General features: G+C 27.3%; 2 protein-coding genes across 4 annotated transcripts; both read right to left on the reverse strand.

The window, feature by feature from the left end:
* Nucleotides 1-1987: 1987 nt before the first annotated feature.
* LOC148227369 (uncharacterized) lies at nucleotides 1988-12832 on the reverse strand. Of its 2 annotated transcripts, none has more exons than XM_088202014.1 (4): nucleotides 8696-9447; nucleotides 2941-3160; nucleotides 2610-2873; nucleotides 1988-2551 (listed from the first exon to the last, which is right to left on the reverse strand). In XM_088202014.1, the coding sequence occupies exons 1-4, from the start codon at nucleotides 8924-8926 to the stop codon at nucleotides 2301-2303; spliced, it is 966 nt and encodes a 321-aa protein (XP_088058140.1). In that variant the 5' UTR covers nucleotides 8927-9447; the 3' UTR covers nucleotides 1988-2300. The 2 variants fall into 2 exon arrangements, with proteins under 2 accessions (XP_088058140.1, XP_088058142.1); XM_088202016.1 differs by lacking the exon at nucleotides 8696-9447 and adding an exon at nucleotides 12563-12832 and having other exon boundaries at nucleotides 2013-2551.
* A 796-nt stretch (nucleotides 12833-13628) lies between these two features.
* bdl (borderless) lies at nucleotides 13629-19973 on the reverse strand. 2 transcript variants are annotated; one of them, XM_088201721.1, is made up of 9 exons: nucleotides 19643-19973; nucleotides 18163-18385; nucleotides 17822-18103; nucleotides 17554-17744; nucleotides 17258-17476; nucleotides 16922-17192; nucleotides 14400-14606; nucleotides 14108-14338; nucleotides 13629-14031 (listed from the first exon to the last, which is right to left on the reverse strand). In XM_088201721.1, the coding sequence occupies exons 1-9, from the start codon at nucleotides 19829-19831 to the stop codon at nucleotides 13790-13792; spliced, it is 2055 nt and encodes a 684-aa protein (XP_088057847.1). In that variant the 5' UTR covers nucleotides 19832-19973; the 3' UTR covers nucleotides 13629-13789. The 2 variants fall into 2 exon arrangements, with proteins under 2 accessions (XP_088057847.1, XP_088057848.1); XM_088201722.1 differs by having other exon boundaries at nucleotides 13630-14031; nucleotides 16958-17192.
* Between the last annotated feature and the right edge of the window lie 1361 nt (nucleotides 19974-21334).

Below are 21334 nucleotides of genomic sequence, written 5' to 3' on the forward strand. Positions count from 1 at the left end.
TTTAAAAACGTTAAATCCACGAGACACACAGAAAGCTCAACTGTAAGAAGCTTTTAACTGTCATTTCTATAGCTTGACGTAAAAGCTGCCACGACCAGGTGATGTTGGTTTTCAAAGCTAATCAGCTTTACCACTTTATTTTCTACACAGTTTCGTTACAATTTCAGCGCAAATTAAAATTTTCCACGTGTTTGTGTATTTTATAATAAATTTAAATAAAAAATATATGATTGCCTAATAGTTTTATTAAAATTATTGGTAACTTTAATTGACACGAAAGGTTCTTGCATTATTCACAGAAATCAATATTTAAAGATTTATTTTATATTAAAATTATTATTAATTTATAAGAAAAATTATCAAAGCCCTAAAATTATTTACCATCAATAATCTCAATGCGTAATATAAAATTATTTTTAGTATCCACAATACATAATGACACGTAAAATACACGCTTTTATACATAAAATACACACTTTTATAAATATAGCATAAATATGTTCAATGTAGTCGATTTTATCATTTATAACTCTGATATATTTATATACATAGTTTATTATAACATTTATTAAAATCATCAATATTGCTTATATGTACATATTATATTAAAATAATCTTAGTTTAAGCAAAACCTATTGATGATAATTATAATTCCAACGAAATATATGCATATACGAGTGAATCTAGTGTTCATTCTCGGAAAAAATGGCAAATCTTAAATTCTCACGAAAAGGCTTTAAATTTACGAGAAATTTGCTGGTTTCTTTTCATTTTAAATTAAATTTATATAAATATTTTTTACTGCTTTACAAGCGCTACATTTTTTAGTGCTATCGACTTTTTACTACTCTAATCACCTTTATATTTGTTTTGTCAAATAAATGGTCAAGTAATAAGCTACAAAAAAATAATAGAATTAAACTAAGTTTTTATTAATCATGATATTGAATTTTGTAGAAAAAATACGCAATTGAGTTAAGCCCTGATAAAAAAATATATATTTATGCGTCACGTGAAATCATAAAAAATATATATGCTGATATTTTATATTTTAGCAAAGCACAAGTTAATAATTTTTGTAAATATATATGTATGTATATTCAATAATACATTTGTGTAAATAATTTACAAATGTAAATTTAAGATGTATCTTTATTATTAGAAAAAATTCGTCACATAAAATCGTGTAAAATATTTATGCTGATATCTTATATAAAGCAAAATATGTGTAAAATAATTATATAAATAAATATATTTAATATAACATTTAGGTAAATTATTTACAAAAATAAAGCAAAAATGTATCTTATGTTATGAAAAATATTTGTTGCAATATATATATAAAATATAAATATTTAGAATGAATTAAGTTGCTGTTTTATATTTTCTAAAATAAAATTTTGGTTTTTATTACAAATGTTTATTTTATCAAAATATGCTTAAAATTTTATAAAAAAACAAAGTCAGAAATATTTTACAAAAATCAGATATAATATTTTGGTATTATTATATGTGATTTTTGTAAAATATTTCTGTTTTTTTATGGTCTGTTTTTTTTACACATACATATAAAAATATTTAAGTAGTTCAAGGATTATATTTATTCTTTTTGAATAAATTAAAGTAAGTTAGACGAAATAAAAAACGAACGTATTTTTTAGCCAAGCAAAAATTATTGTTTGTTATATTCAACTTCTCTAAATTTTATTTTTGAGAATCCGTAAAAAGCTTATAAATCTGTTTTTACAGATTGATGTAAAATATGTATTTATAACAAATATAATTTTTTAGTAAAAAACTATTAGTTAAATGTTAAATAGACATAAACTCTGTTGTTTTTAAGGGTACGTTATTATTAATTTTATGTTTTTTATAAAAATTTTAATATTTCTTGAAATGATAATAAAATAATATTGAATAATAATTAGATTTAAAAATAAAAATAAGATATTTAAAAAGAGCTATAATTTATTACATTTATACAATATTATGACATAACATACAGTAGTTATTATATTTTTTATTACATATGCTCTTGATATACATATATATTATATATATAAATATATATACATATATGTATGTATAATATAACATAATAATTTAACGTTTACAAATAAAATAGCTTATAATAAATAATCTACAAAATAAGTAACGGGAGCATTAGTGTAAGATATATAATGATACATTAAACCAATATTTTAAATATACATAAATTATATATGATTTTCCTTCTTTAATTTCGTGGAAAAAATAATAATTCATAAAATAATTCGTTATTTTTAAATTATTTCAACATATTACGCTTCCTGCGAAATTTTCTTCTTTACATTCTCCTCACTCGACTTTTCCCTTGTGCGTATCTTTGAATACCATATAACAGCACCTACGAGAATCAAAAGAAGAACGCACCCTACTCCAGCTACCGCTATTCTTATCCTTTGAAAATCTGGCACGTGTACGGAAATCATGCTACTAGGCGCATCGTTGTCGTTTGTCGACAAAGAGCTCACTTGAAAATGATAAATTTCATTCTCTTGCAATTCTTCAACTATAAATAAACATAATTTAGAATACTAAAATATACACTATATAAATATAATACTTACACAAAAAATAATTATGCTTCGTCTCCTCAGAGCTCACCAAGTATTTACTCGTCCCCTTGAACAATCGCACTATATAAACCCGCAATTTTTCTGTACTCTTTTCTGGCTGCGTCCAGCTCAATAAATATCCATCTGCTGTTAAATGAATCGATAAATCTTCCGGTGGACTTATCAACACCGGCAGCGTTTGTGTTTCAGTCGTTGGTTCAGTGCTCGTCAATGCTTCGGTCGTATCGGTAGTTTCAGTAGTTGAAGAAGTGGAGGCTAAATGAATGTTCAAGTTGTTATTATAAAATTATCAGGTTTATTAGTATAATATTAAGTTATATACCTTCAACGTCGAGATAAAACCAGCTTCCATTATTCCTCGAAGCAGGACTCCTATTTGTAAATATAACTTTACATTCGTACCATCCTTTATCTGATTCTCTAATGTCTGTTATGTTGATGGATCCGCCTCCGAATCGAGAGTCCTGGACATTAGTAACGCGATTGATATAATCTGTATATATTGACTCTTTATTTTCATGTCTCCAATATATCGTTGTACTCTGAAAAAAATATTTATTTTAAATTAATTAAATTTATATCTTATATATGTATATGTATTATATATAAACAGTAAAGAAAGATACTGTTAAGTAAATAGCATATACGATAGTGCAATTTACATATTGGTCAAAAATTAGATCACAAAATGAAACTTAATAACCTGCTTGACATTACTGTTATTATCAAATTTCCTGCTTCGTAAGCTGATTTCAACGTTTGAAACAAATAAAAGTCAGGGTTGGTCAAGTTAAAACAGTATTTATTTAGATATGCAGCATTACTATTTATATTATTGTAGGATAAAATATATAAATTATTATAAAAGATACGATCTTTAAAATCACTAATGATTGTTCATGCTTTTATTGTTCATACTTTTAAACTAGATATTTGCCTTTTATGTATTGTTTTTTAAGTCTGATTTCAAAGTTAGAAACAACTAAAGGCAAAAAAAACCAAATAAATTTTACTATATAGTTGAGAATTGTATGATAGGAAAGCTTACTAAATAAGTTTTGCTGCTTTTGTACCAAATAGCAAAGTTTGTAAACTATATTAAACTGGCTTTATGAATATTTTCATAAAGAATCCAAGTGACTACTATTTTAAAATATGTTTTATTAGTAAGCAAATACTGATTAAAAAAATCTATGTGAGTAGTGTAAGAATTATTTTAATGGCGTTAGTTTAACGTTTCCAAAAAATTTTTCACCTGTTTGGAAAAGTTTGAAATAGTTTACATATAATCTTAATCAGAACCAAAAGCAAATAAAATACTTATAATATCTATACAATAAAATAAAAATACACATCGGTCTGTCACAAGAGTTACTCGCAAACGGTGAAGAATAGTGACGAGACATTTGCATATGTCATTTGGCTGCCATTTCTCTATTTTTAACTTTAAAATTTTAAGTTCAAAGTTGAAAATTTAGCTCAACAGCGAACTGCTGACAACCGATTACGTGCTATACTGCAATACGTGCCAATTTAACCGCCAAAGAAACTGAACAGCAACGTGCTGACAACCGATTACGTGCTACTGCAATACGTAAGAACAACAGACTAAAAGTATTGTATGTAGCCAAGTATTAAATAGAATTTGTGATGATAGGATGAATAAAATTAATTATAATGACTAAAGAATGAGTTTAAATCTATTCCGGGCGAGAAAACAAGTAATAAAGCTAGTAACCTTATAAAATTTATTAGTATAATCAAAATATCTACATAATACCCAATAATACTACAAGAGACCCTTTAAACATAAAACTTCAATTTGAGCTGTAACATAAAATGCCTAAACACATCTTGCGTTAGAGGCATAAATTTAAATATATTATTTTCAGTAGCTTTATATTCTTAATTGAGTAAATTGTTATAAAATTAAGCTTTATAATTAAAATAATTATTTTATCATTTTATTTTTAATAATATTTCCCTTGATAAATGGGCATTTTTTTTATTTCTATTAGTCAGCAATCTGTATCTATTTTCTGTATTCCAAAATGTATAAAAAACAATTATATAAAAAAATAAATTGCAAACTCAGACTTAGGTTTCGGATGAGGTTGAAACTGTAAATAAACCTATACTTAAATAATAGTCTGAGCATTAACTAATTTTAACTAGAGGAAGGAAAAATCTTGAATTTATAGCCGCGGGTCTTAAAAAAATATGTCATTTTACTACATAAATTGTCATTTAAGAAAAAACAAATCCAATTATGACTAAATAATTATAATGAAAAATAATTAATGACGATGTTCATTGTTTGTTTTACATGTTTGTTTGATTAAGACTTATCTATAATATAAATCTCATCTTGGGGAGAATAGCAAGATGCTGTTTGTGTTGGGTAATCTGAAACTAATTTCCAAAATTATTCTGATACCCACATAATTCAATTAATTAAATACTTATTTGAATGCTTATCAACTTAATCCAATAGTTAGTGTGCCACGATGAAATCTTTAAGATATAACAATGACGCTATCTGAGTCATCATTACGACGCATCTCTATATCAGTTAATCTCTCTTAATTAGAACCTCACAAGTTAATTAACGAGCCACTCGTATCGCACAAAATAATCCGTTTAATCTAAACGGTTTCACAATTATTATCTTAAATTGGAGTTATCATGTGTATATCTAATGGTCGTCTGACGATCTTTGAAATGGTGTCATGATGAAATGCCAATGTGTCCACTCCCCTCTAGTTACGGATCATTTGCATTGAATCCAACGCTAAAACTAATTTATTGATTCAATCGCAATGAAAGAGTCTGAACCGGGGTCATGGCTCGCGACTTTTGTGTTACACTATCCATTCACGTAATGAATGGAAATGTACCACAAGTGTTTGTATATAGTACGCACGCTGGAATAAAAGATAATTAAGATGGTGAAATGAATAAAAAATATGTAGATCAATTATAAAATAAATAATAAATTTATTTTATATAACCTACATAATTTAATTAGCAAAACTTAGCAAATACCAGGGTTCAATTGGCAATATTAATTTATAATTGAGAAGTAGCTGGATATTTTGCTAGCGAAATTCCAACACAGAATTCAATTAACGTGTAATAAAATTAAAATGATATTTCAAATGCTTCATGAATGAGTTGCTTGCTACATTATACAACATACAGAGTGTAATTTATAAATAATTTTAAATTATACTCTTTTACTCTAAAATTGGAACAGTCTAGGTTATTAAAAAATATATAAACTAATTTAATCTAAAATTTGTTTTTATATGATTTTTTTTATTTACTTAAGTTACTTTTTATTTCCTCTTGATTGGTTTTAAATTACTGTTCATTACAAATCCAATACAAAAATTAGACTTTTTATACATATATACATTCCAAAGAAATGAACAAAAAAGCTGAGAAGAAATGAGTGCCTATGATTAAATTTCTGTCAATATTAAAAAGTAAATTTGCCTACTAATTCAATAACTTTTAAAATATAGCTACACATTATACTGACTAGAACAAATAAAAATCTAGTCATTTAAGTATAACAAATATATATATTAGTAAATTCTGGGATAAAGTAATTTTAATTCAAATATTATTTTATTTTTTTGTTTTTTATTTAATTTTTTCCATTTAAAATCATATATTTTTATTGTAATAAAAAATATATACAGTTGATATGAAACAAGATTCTCTAATTATGACAATGTTCAATTAATATATAAATTCAGTAATTATAAATATATGGTGATTCAAATAACTTTATCCTTATTTATATAATAATATCATTTAAACATGTGGTTTTTATTAATTAACACAAAATAACTAAAAAAGTGAGGTTATAGAAAAAGTTTTTTAAATCAATTTTAATTTAAAGATCTACGATATATCTTATTTTAACTTTTTAAATTAATATTTATATAAGTTTACTTATTTAACCATGAATAATCATAAAACAAATAAAAAGCAGCACGATAGATGAATGATATAAGTCGAGAAATATGGCTTGAAAGATCTGGATTCGAATCCTATATGGACCACTAGTGTCTGTTAGTTCAGAACTAGTGTTTATTATAAAATGATGATTCCAATCTATCATTACAAATAAGATTTTCTCAGATTTTCCTAATCTCACAGTGGAATATCGTAATGATTAATCATTTTCTTTGAAAACTCCCATACCATTTGAGTCATAATCGTACAAGAAATACTAGTACGAGAAAATTAATAATTATAAGTTTATTTAGTTGCATATTATAAATAAACTAGAATGTAAAATCAAACTTATTTCTGTTTTTGACCTAGTTCCATTAAATAAATTTTCCTAAATTATGAATTCTATCATCACAAATTGCTCGGATTAATAAGTGATGTCATAACACTTCATTGGATAACGTATTTAGACATACGCTCTTTACTCCTCCTATAAGTTTTATTTGTTTATTAAAGAGTATTTAATTAAAATATTTAAATTTGCAATTACTTATATAATATAAATATTTTTTAATTATCCAATTAATATATATCAAAAATCAAAAATCTCTGACACGAGAAAATCTGGCACAACGCCTCGACGAGGGTCCGCTTCCTTCTCGACCAGCATTACGAATGCAAATTAGTGCGTGACACTTTCTACGACAGAATGCTTCTTCTGTTTTGGGCTCATCGTAAGCAGGAAGTCAAGATGGACCAGATGAAGTCACCAAGTGTCAGGACAAGTTAACAGGGCGCCCACGTCGTCGGATCGACGCACATATTTCACTATTAAAGTGCTTGGTCTTTTTTTAGTAATTCGATATGTCACTTGGCAATTTTGCAATCCAGCATGTCATTGTTATATGTAATATATACAATGCGACATTGCCTTAAATGTTAAAAATATCTCAAATAAACATTTTATTCGAAAACTCGTCGATATTTAAGAGCGTATTTTGACTTCGTAAAACCTTTTACCATCGTAAAAGATACATAAAAAATTTATATTTTGTAAAATCAAGGCAACGATTTAAATGTATATTGTCAGGTTTATATATAATTGATAAAATAAAATTTAAATTATGTGTATTGAAAGATTTTTTTATGCTATATTATTTTTTTAACATATTATTAAATATTACATTTGACATTATTTGAGTAAGAAATAATCGGATATTAATAGCAAAATAAATAAAAACACGTACACAACTTATATATACAAAAAAATATTATTAAAATAATATTTTATCATATACTATTATAGAACAGAGTTTTATGGGAAAAACAGCTTGCTTAATCAGAAATTTCCTATTTATTAATAATGTATTTCAATCAGTTACAAAGTAAAACATGTTTATTTTAATTAAACCAAAATAGAAAACAATCAAGATACTAATTATTAAACTCTGGCCTCTGACTGTTTGTTTTATTAAATTAAAACTCCAAAATAAAAACATATTAACCAATATTTTGGTTGAAGTAAAATTAAAATATCCACGTAGCTAAATTTCGTATGCATTTTCAAATGAAAATCTTGTATTTCTCAAAAGTATGTATGCAATTTTAAATATTTTGCAGTGAATTACAACAATTATAAACTATGTTAATGTCAAATAATAGCTTTTCACCTAAAGAACCATATAAAAAATTATATTTATTTATAGAAGTATATATAATAGAAACCCTACAGTTTATATTAATTATTTCTTTTTGAAAAGGTTATTAAAATTTTTGAGTTTATACAAATTAAAATATTTATATCAATATATAAATGACATACGTACTTATAAATTTATTACATTTTTTATATTAGGTAAATTTAATTTAAATGGATATGATAATTAAAATAAAAAAAAAAATTACCCAATTATTAGTAAATTTCTTTTACGTATAATAATATGATAAATTTATAGGGATATCTTAAAAAAAATTGGATTGGAATTCTTTAAATTATATTAATTATTTGAACTTATTCATTAGTATCTAAATTATTTATTGTTTTATAATAATAAAACAGTTAAATATTTAGCAACACATAAAAACATTAAAGTACAAAGCTTTCATCTTACGTTTTTTTGCCAGTTTAGTATGTAAGGAATTTCCCATTCCGTCGGAAAATCCAATTCGCAATTGAAAACAGTATATCCTCCGACAGGAGCCGACAATTGAACAGGAGGATGTTCTGGTCCATCATATTGTGTGTCGAGATCTATCTTATCGTATGCGGTGGGCACTTCTGATTTTACTATCATCACAACACAAACCAATAAGTCGATTATGAAAACACTATACAGATCCATTATCCACCTTAATAGTTCTGCTTTTAACTGTTATTTTAAAACTTACTTTACATATATATGTATAAACAATATATATACATATATATATAAAATAGGTGTGGAGCAAACGAATAGACGTTCAGTGCACTGGCGCAGGTTTTTATTTGATTTTGCTCCGGCAAAGGACCGCTTCGGCCTAGTGGTGGGGAATTACCTTCCCTTTGTTTGTGGCATTAATTTGACCTTTTCTACCAATTAATCCGTTGCGTATGTAAAGTAAAAATAGAGTAAAGTATTCAACACAAATTTGCGGACATGTTTCCCGTCATGACCGCAATTCGACCGGTGTGTGTTTCAAACGATCAGCGAGATGATCCAAGTATGCGCAAATATAGTAAACAATGAAAAAAATGTGAATGGCGTGGTAAACCATCGTATTTTTATGCCATATATAAAATATAACAAACGTTAAACGATGCGTCAAAAATAAAATGGTATACAAATATACATGTACTAAATAAATGCTTCAACAGATTTAAAATATGTTATTTACCCAAAAAGCAGATAACAGGCAAAAATTCTGCATCGAAACACTGATTTTTAAAATATATATTGCTGAATTATTTTTATATCTCTTATTATTGTAAAATAAGTAAAGGTAACTTAAATATTTGCTTAGTGTTATTAAAAATATGTAAATAAACAATACAAGAATATTAATATTTTTTTTACTAAATCTAAATATTTGTAGTAATAAAAAATACATCACATTACTGTATGTATTATTTTTTTATACTTACTTATGCTAGTCCTTGTTGCGGTAATTTAACTAGGTCTATACTATATACAAGAACTATTCAAATACTAGAACTAAAAATATGGCTAGGTGCTAGTGCGGGTTGATACTTCGTTTTAAACGCATCTAAAATTTTCTCAAACCCCATTAGAAGTTTATTAAAATATATTATTTTTTTATAAATTAATAGCTTACTTTATTTTCTTCAACAATTTCACCAGGCTTTGAGGAAAATCTCCAAGAACACTGGCCAGCATTTTTCAACTTTTTTTGCATCATGCAGAGATAAATTAAAAATCCAGCACGTCAAATTTTTTTTGTTAAAGATAGGTATATATATTTTATAATTAAATGTATTTGTATATAGGTTATACTTTTTCATATTTGCTCTAATCATGCAATATCTTTATTAACTATTTTATTTGTGTTTGCAAAAATTGATAACTACGACAATTATGTCTTCAAATTTAGTTATATCCATTAATGTGTTTTTTAAATTAAATTAATTTTTCAATGGTTTTTACAGTGGGTGTAGTGGTATAAATGAAACGCAACAACCCTTCGGTGTGACTATAAAAATTTCAGTTCATGTGAACCCAAAGACGATTATCCTGATTATTTTGTTTGTTACGTTGTAGTTTTGGTTGTGCAGTATGTTATTAAAAACATATGTTGTCGATGACTATTAAATCAAGCTTAATAAATTTTGAACAAATATTTTAACAAACACTACTGGAACGCGTTCCAGTTGTAGAAAAACGTATCGGAACAATGTTCCTACCCCACTACACCATTGTTTTTTTTACCCCTCTACTTTTTTCTATTAAGAGTTTCTTACCAAAGTTTCGATATTTTTAATAGCCGACATTTTGAAACAAGATTACAAATTAAGCTAGGTATTAAGATTTTGACGAGGCCTAAATATGGAAAGTATTGAACTTAAAATTAGAAAAAGCAAGGCTTTTAAATTGTATAGTTATTATTAAAACCAATATTACGCACTGTAGTTTTAAGGCATTAATTAAAAAATAAATAAATAAATATTAATTTTTATTATAAAATATCTAAAGATTGTAATGAATTTTATTCTCAGAGCTCTACCTAGAATCTTATAATTTTATTAAATAAATAGCTATCTTAAAAAAATAAAATTTTTAATTTTGAGAATAGCTTTTTAAAAACATACAGCCTATTTTGTATTTTAGTACAAAAAATTTCAACGATGAAAAAACTCGTTCATTTATTGTGAAAGTTTGTCTTAATGTAAGTATTTTTAAATTGCTTACTTACAAACGCTGTAAAAATATTACAAAGAATAATGAAATCAGTTTCTAGTTCAATATACCCTTAAATAATTTTGCTGAGGTTCAAGAGACATATTATTTATCGGTAATCTATTAAATGAACAGCTGGTTGCTAGAGGGTTCTTGATTATCAAAATAGTTGGGGAGGAAGATTTTGTAATAATTGCTTTTGACAACAATATGGCGAACGTCGACTACAAAATAGTTTTAATTTATTTAGGAATTAAATCATATATATATTACTGGACTCAAAATAAAAATTCCCGGATATCAAGACAACAAAAAACTCGGCAATATCCGGGAATCATTTCCCGGGACAAGTCAAGATAGAAACCTTATACATAACGTTCTTAAATATTATAAAACCGGTTCGGATCTAAACAAAATAGTGATTGTCAATAATACCCTTGTACGTATACTAAAATTGCGCCGCACGGCTTTACAAGTGAACATTCCTCAGCGAAATTAATTGAAAAATACGCCTAAACAAGAACTGAGTGAGCTTAAAATCTTTAAAATAAAAATCAACTTTAGCTTATACTATTGCCTTAATACAAATATTAGTTACTTTAATTAGAAAAAAAATCTCGTACGGACGACGAAACATGGAAATAGGTAGCACCGAAAATAATAAGTTCTTCTGTAATTTGTGATGTGTAAAATTCCTATAAACAGTTTTTATAAATGTTTATCCAGATATACTAGTTAATATTATTTTAGAGATTCGTACCTCTGCGCACCTAGCTAGAATTTTGTATGAAATAAAAATAGGTAATATTACAATACAATATAAGTGTAAAAAAGGATTCTCTTATTTATTACACAGTCAAAAGATCACATTTAAAAGTTATAATACATGCCACATAATACACTCGAGCTCTAAAATTAATATCATCATTAATAAATATCAGCATCTTTCGCTGTTTATATGTTGTATTAGTTAATTTAACTTGTAATTTGCTCAACATATAGCACCCAAATCAACAAATTAAAATATTTTATTAAATTTAATTGTAAGCTCAAAAACATACGTTTTCTTAAAATAACTGTATTATTCTCATTTATACGAATTTAATAAAAAATAAAATAAAAACTTATTATTTTCATTAAAATACAACTGAAGTATACTCAAAGGTACATTTATTAATATTATTAGATCTTTTAATAATGAAACAATAATATTGTACTATACCATCACTAATATATTTAGAATTATAAAATAAAAGTAGTTTTTAATTTGATACATCTGTCGCTTCATATGCACTAATTTATATAACATAAACACTTTATAAAATTGCATCATCACGAAGTAATGACGCCAGTGTGATGACAAACTAATTACCTAAACTGAAAAGTGTACCTCTCTATAAATAATTAGAGGAAAATTATGTTCTTTCAATCAAGCATAAATATGCTTAATTGAAAGAACCTTTTTTGATTAAATACGATGCACACGTGCAATTAAATGGTTTAATTTTTAATAATAATAATATTTCTAATAAAAATTAGTGAAATATAAAAATAGAATAGATAATTATTTTAAAAACAAAACCTTACATTTTTACTCCAAAGCAGAACATACGGTATCTTGATTTCTCGTGGAAAATTTATTGAACAATCAAAAATCGCATTTCCACCAACTTGAGCCGATATCGTTTGTATTTGCTTCGCAATTATAAATACAGAATGGTTGCAGCAGAGTAAAAAACAACATATTATAATGAATTTTATCTCCATGTTTGTGTCACATTTAGTAAATATTTAAATCTAACAACACTTATTTTATAAAAATCATATACGAAACCACTAATATAGTCGGCTGATCGTTTGAGCACTTGTATTAAACTGATGCAATGTCGTTTTTGTTTTTTTTTTTCTTAGTCGCCAACTCAGTGGCGTACGAGCTTTTTAATTAACTTTCGTACTAAACGTTTTTCGTTATTGTTATTAATTTTTAATATAATATTAAATAATTAAAGACATTTTTTTATATCATTAAAACTCTGACATTATATTTTTTTTATTTTTTTTTCTTATCTTGTTGTGCTCATTTGATTATTGAAAATTAAGTTATAATATGAATTGTCAATCTACTTTTTTAATATAAAATAAAATCATATATTTTAACTACATCACTGGCATCTTGCTATTTGACAATTAAAAATAATTATTAATATGATAGATTAACAACTATACGTGTACGCTAACCATGAAAAAACGATCAATTTTGTTCATTGCCAAGCCAAATAATTGAAACGCTAGACAAGCGTTAAAAGCTGAGTATTTTTAATTAATGCATCTATGATGTATTACATCGTTTTATCTATATTTAAATATTCATAAAAACATTTCTAATGAATATATTTTATACTGTACAATATATACTAATTTAAATAATATTTGTATATAAAACATACAATTTTGGATTTTTCCGTACCGTGTACTATTATATTTTTTGTGCTTAAAAACTTTTACCCTAGTTATGAACCAAAGTAAAAACTTTTCCGAGATGGTTCAAGACATGGCTATACAATTATTTTAAATATTTTATTAGAACGATTATTTGAATCAAATACATTATTATTTTGTCTTATAATAAAACTTCTTCATATTTTATATAATTTTATTTAAAATATCTAAAATCTCAATCTGGTACATTAACAAAACATAAACTTATATTTACAATAAAATTAACATCTTAATATTTAATGTATAAAATATTTTAATATACTTCTTCAAACATAATATAAAAATAATATACTATTTTTTAAGTCAAACACTTAATTATTTACTTCTATTACCACTTGTCATTTGCTTTGCTCTGCTTTTATATCTATGATGCGAATACCACAGAATGCCTACTATAATCACCAACATAAGAACACATCCTACACCAGCAATAGCAGCTCTAATTTTACCATACGCCGGAACAAATAGGATAAACTTATCAGAGACTGCTTTATAATCGTTAACAGACAAAGCGTCCACTTCAACGTTGTATATTTCATCTTCTTGAAGATCTGTTACTAAAAGTTTAGATATATTATAGCAACAACAAACTTAATGTAAATTTATATATAAATATATAATAACAATAATTACATAAATAAAATGTATCTTCTGTTTCTGCAGTACCAGCAACGTACATTTCAGGTCCTTGATACCATCTCACAACATATGTTCTTAACAAATCCATTCCGTGATTCGGCGGAGACCAATTCACCAAATACCCTTCAGGAGTTAAATGTACCACCACATCTCTAGGTGGGCCTATTTCTGTACTTGTAGTTTCCATTACTTCTTTAGACACCGATGTGATTTCTTCACTGCTGTCTGTTTTACTATATTTATTAAAGTTCATCATTTAAAAAATAAAATAAAAAAAATATAATACCTTTAGTCTTATATTTAATGGATTTACTAAACATCCCATCGCTGAATTTATCTTGACTAAGAACCATGAATTCATACTCTCTGCCTGGAAATAAATTGCTAATGGTTGCTTCTGTAATTCTAGATGAAGATACAGGCATTTTTCTCCATTCTGCGTCTTCGCTTGATTTATACCAAACACTGTATTCCATTTCGGGACGTGTATAAGCTGTAATTATAATAATAATATTGTGAAAGTATATCTGTTTTTAAAAATACAGGTTGATCCATTAAGCATTTACCACTTAAAAAATGAATAATTGCTTTGCATTATATTTATTTTTATAAAATTGATTTTTTCTTTCGTTTGTATTTTGTAGCGACTTTACCAGATTTAAATCAAGCGACATAAAATTGTTGTAAAATAGACACCAATAATATTAAAGCCTCGATTTATGTAGGTGTAATTTTGGCTCGACCATTTACTACATGTCAAATATGATATATAATAAAAAATTGTGCATAATACATAACAAGATTTTAAAAAATTAAATCATTTATAATCATTTGAACTAAGAGCGTTTTATGTATCAACCCAAAGAAATCGTCATTTAGGGAAATCGCAAAATAATAACACCCAGAATTAAAAATGAGTTTTAAAAACGCTAGCAAATATGTTTACAAGATCATCCAAAAAGAAACTTGGATTAAGTTTAAATCATAAACATTATCACCGTGTGCAAAAAATAGTATCATCTTGTGGCGACTGTCGACCACCATGAATAGTAACGCACAAAAAAATGGTAATTGTCTCATTGTTAATGCCCGTAACCAGGAATGTTCACCATTAACAATGATACAAACATCATGGCACAAGAGAGATTTCTTTTGACCACACAACACGGGTCGTTAAGAGAATCCCTTTTGTGACTAAACGGTGCGGATGCAATTAATCATCACAACAGCAAACCCTTTCCGTAGAATTCGAAAGTCGGAGCAAGCAAAAACTCGCTTCCAAATATGCAACATTCGATTTCTCGAATTCTACGAAGCGACTCCAGCGATTGGCTAGGAGATCGACGCACAAGCGTGATTGGCCAGCAAGGGTGCATCCCCTAAAAGAATACAAGCCCGGACTCCGACGAGGAGACGGCAGTTGATCCGAGTGGATCCGCAGTGGACACTAGACCTTGGCAGAGGGCCCAAGGACAATCCACGAGAGTCAAGCGAGAGTCGAGACGCTGAGGCACGAGAGACGAGAGGCACGAGACGCCAGAGAGCGGAAGCAGCGGCAAACGACGACCAGCAGCCTTCCTGAGGAACCAGCTACGCGCATGCAGCTTGAGCCATCCTGAGCATCATCAACTGCACGAACTCCGACATCACGAGAAACGTCACGCCGTATTCGTCCATTAACAAACTTATAAATATAAAATAATAAACAGTCTAATAGGATTCGACCAGGAGTCTCATTGGCCGCGAGGTCAACCACCCCTAGGGTTACGCACCCTAAAATCTTATATATAATTGTTCTAAGCCTCTTTATATAAATTTAATTCAAAATCAAAAATCGTCCTCAAAAAATATTTTGACGCATATACGCATTAAAAGGGCGACAAAAAAAGTCTTTGAAAATTGTTAAAAGAAATCTACTACATTTTGACCAAGCTTATATAGCATACAAAGCGCACATCATTTACTCCCATTTGGAATTCATTTACGACATGAACTTTCATCAATAACTAACATCAGTTACTTCTAATTTTGGACACACGAAAACTTATCTGAACACACACCAAGAGGAGCTACACTAATGGATAGACTGAAAAAACAGCCGCTTCCCTTTTCACGCCAAAGCTGCTCCATCTATGACGTCACAAATTCAGAGTTCAGCCCGATATTCGGAGACAACTGGTTAATAGAGACGAAGACAATACTATAAAAAAACATTAAATATTCATAGTTTTTATACAAATTGTACGTAACTTAAAAATTATTGCACAATAATAATACTTTATAACTAAATATCCTTGCCTTCTATAAAAATTAATAAAAGTATTTAACGTAATAGGATAATCTTTTTTAATATGGCTATACATATAAACGGGTTCGCAAAAACTTGATACAACTCACTTACTTAGAACAATGTCTTTATGACTATTTACTTTCAATATTTTGAGTAAATGATTAAACGAAAAAACTCCAACAGTAGTAAACCAAAATAAAACTTAAATAAAAAATGCGTTGATTTATCGCTTAACAATAAAAAATAATGCATTACTCTATTGTGATTTTTTTCATAGTAAATTACCCTATTTAAAAATAATACCTTAACAGTAAATTCTTCAAATGTTAAAGCGACTTATGGATCAACCTATGTGATAAATATTTTAATGAAAGAAGAAAGTAATTAATAAACCTTATATCTTAATAAACTATAATAAGTATGGTCGAGTGAATAATATACTTTTTGTGTTAGTGTAATATGTTCCCAAAATGTAATGTATTAGTGTAAAGTTCTGGTTCGTGACTGTGACTACTCACTAGACCATTCTGAGGGATTAGTAAAAGTTATCATACTGGAAGCTGGAGCCCAACGGAGAGTCACAGAATTACTGGTACTGGTGGCTACCAAATTATACGGCGCTCTAGGTGGTACGTTTTCAATCATCAATTCCGTTTCAGTTGTGACGGTTGCTGCTTCGTTTGTTGCTGAGCATTGATAGATACCACGGTCATCCTCTTGTAAATTTTCAATCGTCAAGTTACCACTTTCTTGCTGAGATCGATCTTCTGGTAATTGTGAATTATCTCTCTATAAAAACATAAGATTAATAATAGAATTTTAATATGGATAAGCTGTCACTATGATAAATCTACCTTCGTCCATACAAGAGTTGGTCTCCTTTGTCCTTCACTATCAATAGCATCACAAGGCAACATTATTGAATCACCCAACTTTCTTAAATAAATACTGTTGGGAGTTGCCGTAAAAACAGGTGGACGTTGAACAATTACCTTAATTTTAGGAGATGGACCTTCAGTTCCTAGATCGTTATACGGTGTACACGAATACAAACCGGCATGACTCTCATCAACCTAGAATTATTATAAACTTTTTTAACAGTCAGTAAATATATCATCATAAATAACCAATTTAATGTATAAAAAAATACCTTATCGAAATAAAGACTACCATTTCCTTTGAAAAACACTCCAGGTACATTATATGGATCATACAAAAACCCATCTTTCTCCCAATACAGATTAGTTAACGATGGATTGGCTCTAAAATGACAATCTAAAACAGACGGTCTTCCGTACGGTAAGTATATTTCCCTAGGAGTGTAAATCACTTTAGCTTTATCTGCAACACAATATCAAATTGTTATCTGCTTCGTTCTATATATTATATATTGTATTTATTTAACCGTATATATTAACATTGAACATCAAGATACGCGTTAGCTGTCTGCTTAAAACCAGTTAAATTCATAACCTCGCACATGTATTCTCCAAAATCTATCATCGAAGTAGGTTTGATTGTGAACGATCCGTCATTGTTTACCCAAGATCTCCTCACTAAATCCGGTGAAGATGTAACGGGCTCTCCGTCTTTGTACCAATTCACGGTCGAATCAGATTGCTTAGTAACGCATTTGAATTTGGCTTCGTCTCCTTCCATCGCCGTTTGATTGACCGGAGGTATTACAATCAGATTTTCACCTTAAAATACGTCAAATATCAATCAATTGTTTTTGCAGTGCTAAAATATAGTTATTTACCTTCAATGTACAGATGAAACCATGTTCCATTGTTTCTTGAAACTGGAGTTCTATTTGGAAACAGTACTTTGCATTCATACCATCCTAAATCGGACTCTCTAATTGCTGTTAAATTAATTGAGCCTTTACCGTAACGTTTGCCGTCATTTATTGGTAATATTCGTCCGTTATAGTCTGCAGATGATAATTGAGATCCATCATATGAAGAAAAAATAGTACTCCCCTAATGAAAAATATTTATATTTGTGTTAAACAAAACAGATAATGACTATATATTATAAACTTTGGTTTAAATATTCATTGCAATACAAAATAACATTACGGAAATTTATTCAATAACTTGATATGTATATAAAATTTTAAAGTAGCTAGTTAGTTTTTCTGTAAAGTGTTAATGATTTTGTATTACAAATTATTCCGTAAAAATTCTATATTTTTAAGACTTTTATTTTAGTATTATACTAAATAAAGTCCTAATAAATATTTTTAATATTTTTGATGATATACTGATAGACACATTAACTACAAATTTCTTAAAACATATTAATAAGTCTAATCCCAGCAAAATATAGTGTACGATAAATATTCCTAATTTTGTTAATAAAAATACTGCAATTTATACACTGACGTTCCAACATTTTCTACTATTAATTGAGAGCTTAAAGTTTGTTTTTTTATAATATATAAAAGTCAATAAGTCATGTATCAAAACCGAATTATAAACTAATATTTTGTCAAAACTTGTTTTTAATTATTTTTGACAACTATACATTTTTTAATTTTGTGACTATATAAGTAGTAAATATTAATAAAACAGTTTACTTTCATAATTGTACTGTTTTATTAAATTTAAGTTATATGTAAGTGTATATTCAGAATATAAAAGTATTACTTTATAAATTATTTTGGCTAATGTTTAAGTTATTTATTAACAAGGTTAAATCTAACAATTGATACATGTAAATAATAAATAAGTTACTCTTAATTAAAATAAATGGTTAGATTGTATTTAAAATAAGCATTTTAATATTTTAGTATTTTAATTACTTTTATGATAATATATAATATTTATTATTGTATTTGTATTCCGTTATTATTGTTATTTAAAAGTGCAAGTTTACTATTTAACTATTTATATATAATACCACATATTTTCATATGTGTTATTCATAGTCCAATTTATATTATAGTTTAAGTTTAATGCATGATATATTTTACTGCTCTGTACACATAGAAAAATACAGCAATTGTAACGTAATTTATTATACTTGTTGTCCCATCAAAGTGTCGCTCTATTTATATTCGACTGGGACCTCGAAAATGTCCTGACCTAGAAGGTAATGTCTAACCAGACATGATTTATGTAATTTTTATTAAGTGTGTATATTATCCTTACAGAAAATATCTAAGAATATATTAAAATTACAATTTTTTAATGATGTATTAATTAGTAAATCATTTAACATCATTATGAACTTACGTTCTTGTTCCAATTCAACACATAGGGTATCACAATATCTTGAGGAAAATTCAAATCGCAATTGAAGACTGTATGACCCCCGACCGAGGCTGATAGCATTGTGGGCTTCTTCGGTTTTCCATCATTGAGCAAGCCGATCACAATTCCAAAATAAATCACTATTAGCAATAGAACTTTCATTGTTTTCATTTTACACACGCACAGTATCGCGGAAGCACATTATTCGAGTGACGTTATTTTATCAGCAAATTAATCCAAAGCACACGTGAGTAATATGCGATTCAGTTACAAATGTTGCGACGAGATGTGAAGCAAGTCTGATGAGATGAAAAGTACTGGCGTTTTATTAAACGCGCCTGGCTTTTGCATAGAACGCGCCCACGCGCTTATTGTTTGTATGTGTGTGTTGTTTATACGCGCTTATTGTTTGTATATGTTGGTTTGTATGTATAAATATGTGCAACGTGTATGTAATACAATATTTTAATTATTTAATCGGAATATTATTTTGTAGTTTCAACCCAAACAAAAGAACATTAATTTTTCAATTTTATATTAAAATGAAAAAAAAACAGTTTTTATCAGTCTCTAAAAGTTTATTAACTCATTAATGACTAAAATAAATATTTACCTTTTGCATTTTTTATTATACATGTATTTATCTACTATATTTCTCTCTAAAAATAAAAGTAATAAAATAATTTATGGAATAGCCATATACGATGGCTTCATGCCAAGAACTAGATATTTAAATATTTATATTCAAATTTATGATGTTTTTGAAATAAAACAATTCACGTGCTTTTTATTGTGTGAAAAGTTACGCGAATTTGATATGATTTTTCCAGATGGAATTTAACACCATTTAAAATATAAAGTTATCCATTTAAAAAAAATACATTGAGTGACAATGATAGAATATGCGTAATAAATGTTTCCAATAACGATAAAAAAGTAGGATAAATACACGATAACAATTGTAATTATAAAAACACGTATGTTTTTAATAAACATTATCAATCGTATATAAAAATTAAATACATCATATAAATATAGTTTAGTTTCGTGCTTAAAATAATACTGACCATTTGAATATGATTTTCTTAAAAACTCAAAGATTTAGTGAGTGTTCCATAAATAACCTTCTAAAAATCTACAAAAACAAAGGTATAGTTAAAAATAACCAAATAAATTTTTACAACAGCCACGCAGACTTTTAAAAGCCGTCAATAATTACTACAACATAAAAATTATTAAAACATTTTTTCATAAGCTCTGAGACACACTATTAATACAAATACATCATCACTTGCTCACGCACGTACTTAGCATCACTTACGACACGAACTCTTTTTTACTCAACTGACCACGAGGAACCAGAGACCAGAGAGACTCAATGTTTTCGTAACACCTACATTATTATTGTATATATTTATATTAGTATAAATTATAAGTAATATTTGTGTACAAAAAACTGTGTATCAATTAACTATTTCGGGCTCTAACTGGCTAATACACTCCTAAAAAGTTGACACCTTTAGATAAAGCAGCCCATAGATAAACGTATTATTTTCAATGTGCATCTTGACTTATACAAGTCGGTAATTTTTTTATGTAATAATTGATTAATAATGACTTTTGAAAGTTTGTGGTTATGGTGCATTACTGGGTGTCCTGCATGCTTTTTATATT

This window comes from Plectrocnemia conspersa, unplaced genomic scaffold (genome assembly GCF_051122295.1).
Source record: "Plectrocnemia conspersa isolate PC_06_02 unplaced genomic scaffold, ASM5112229v1 ptg000013l, whole genome shotgun sequence".
Lineage (NCBI taxonomy): Eukaryota > Metazoa > Arthropoda > Insecta > Trichoptera > Polycentropodidae > Plectrocnemia > Plectrocnemia conspersa.

What these genes read in the sequence shown, in the direction of transcription:
- bdl (XM_088201721.1), bottom strand. Translation starts at nt 19,831, where the DNA reads ATGAAAACAATGAAAGTTCTATTGCTAATAGTGATTTATTTTGGAATT. An exon ending in TAATCCCTCAGAATGGTCTA is followed by an intron (nt 14,607 to 16,921) that starts GTGAGTAGTCAC and finishes TTATAATTACAG; the next exon opens with CTTATACACGTCCCGAAATG. An exon ending in CATTAAATATAAGACTAAAG is followed by an intron (nt 14,339 to 14,399) that starts GTATTATATTTT and finishes ATAGTAAAACAG; the next exon opens with ACAGCAGTGAAGAAATCACA.
- LOC148227369 (XM_088202014.1), bottom strand. Translation starts at nt 8,926, where the DNA reads ATGGATCTGTATAGTGTTTTCATAATCGACTTATTGGTTTGTGTTGTG. An exon ending in GTTTTATCTCGACGTTGAAG is followed by an intron (nt 2,874 to 2,940) that starts GTATATAACTTA and finishes ACATTCATTTAG; the next exon opens with CCTCCACTTCTTCAACTACT. An exon ending in GAAGCATAATTATTTTTTGT is followed by an intron (nt 2,552 to 2,609) that starts GTAAGTATTATA and finishes GTTTATTTATAG; the next exon opens with TTGAAGAATTGCAAGAGAAT.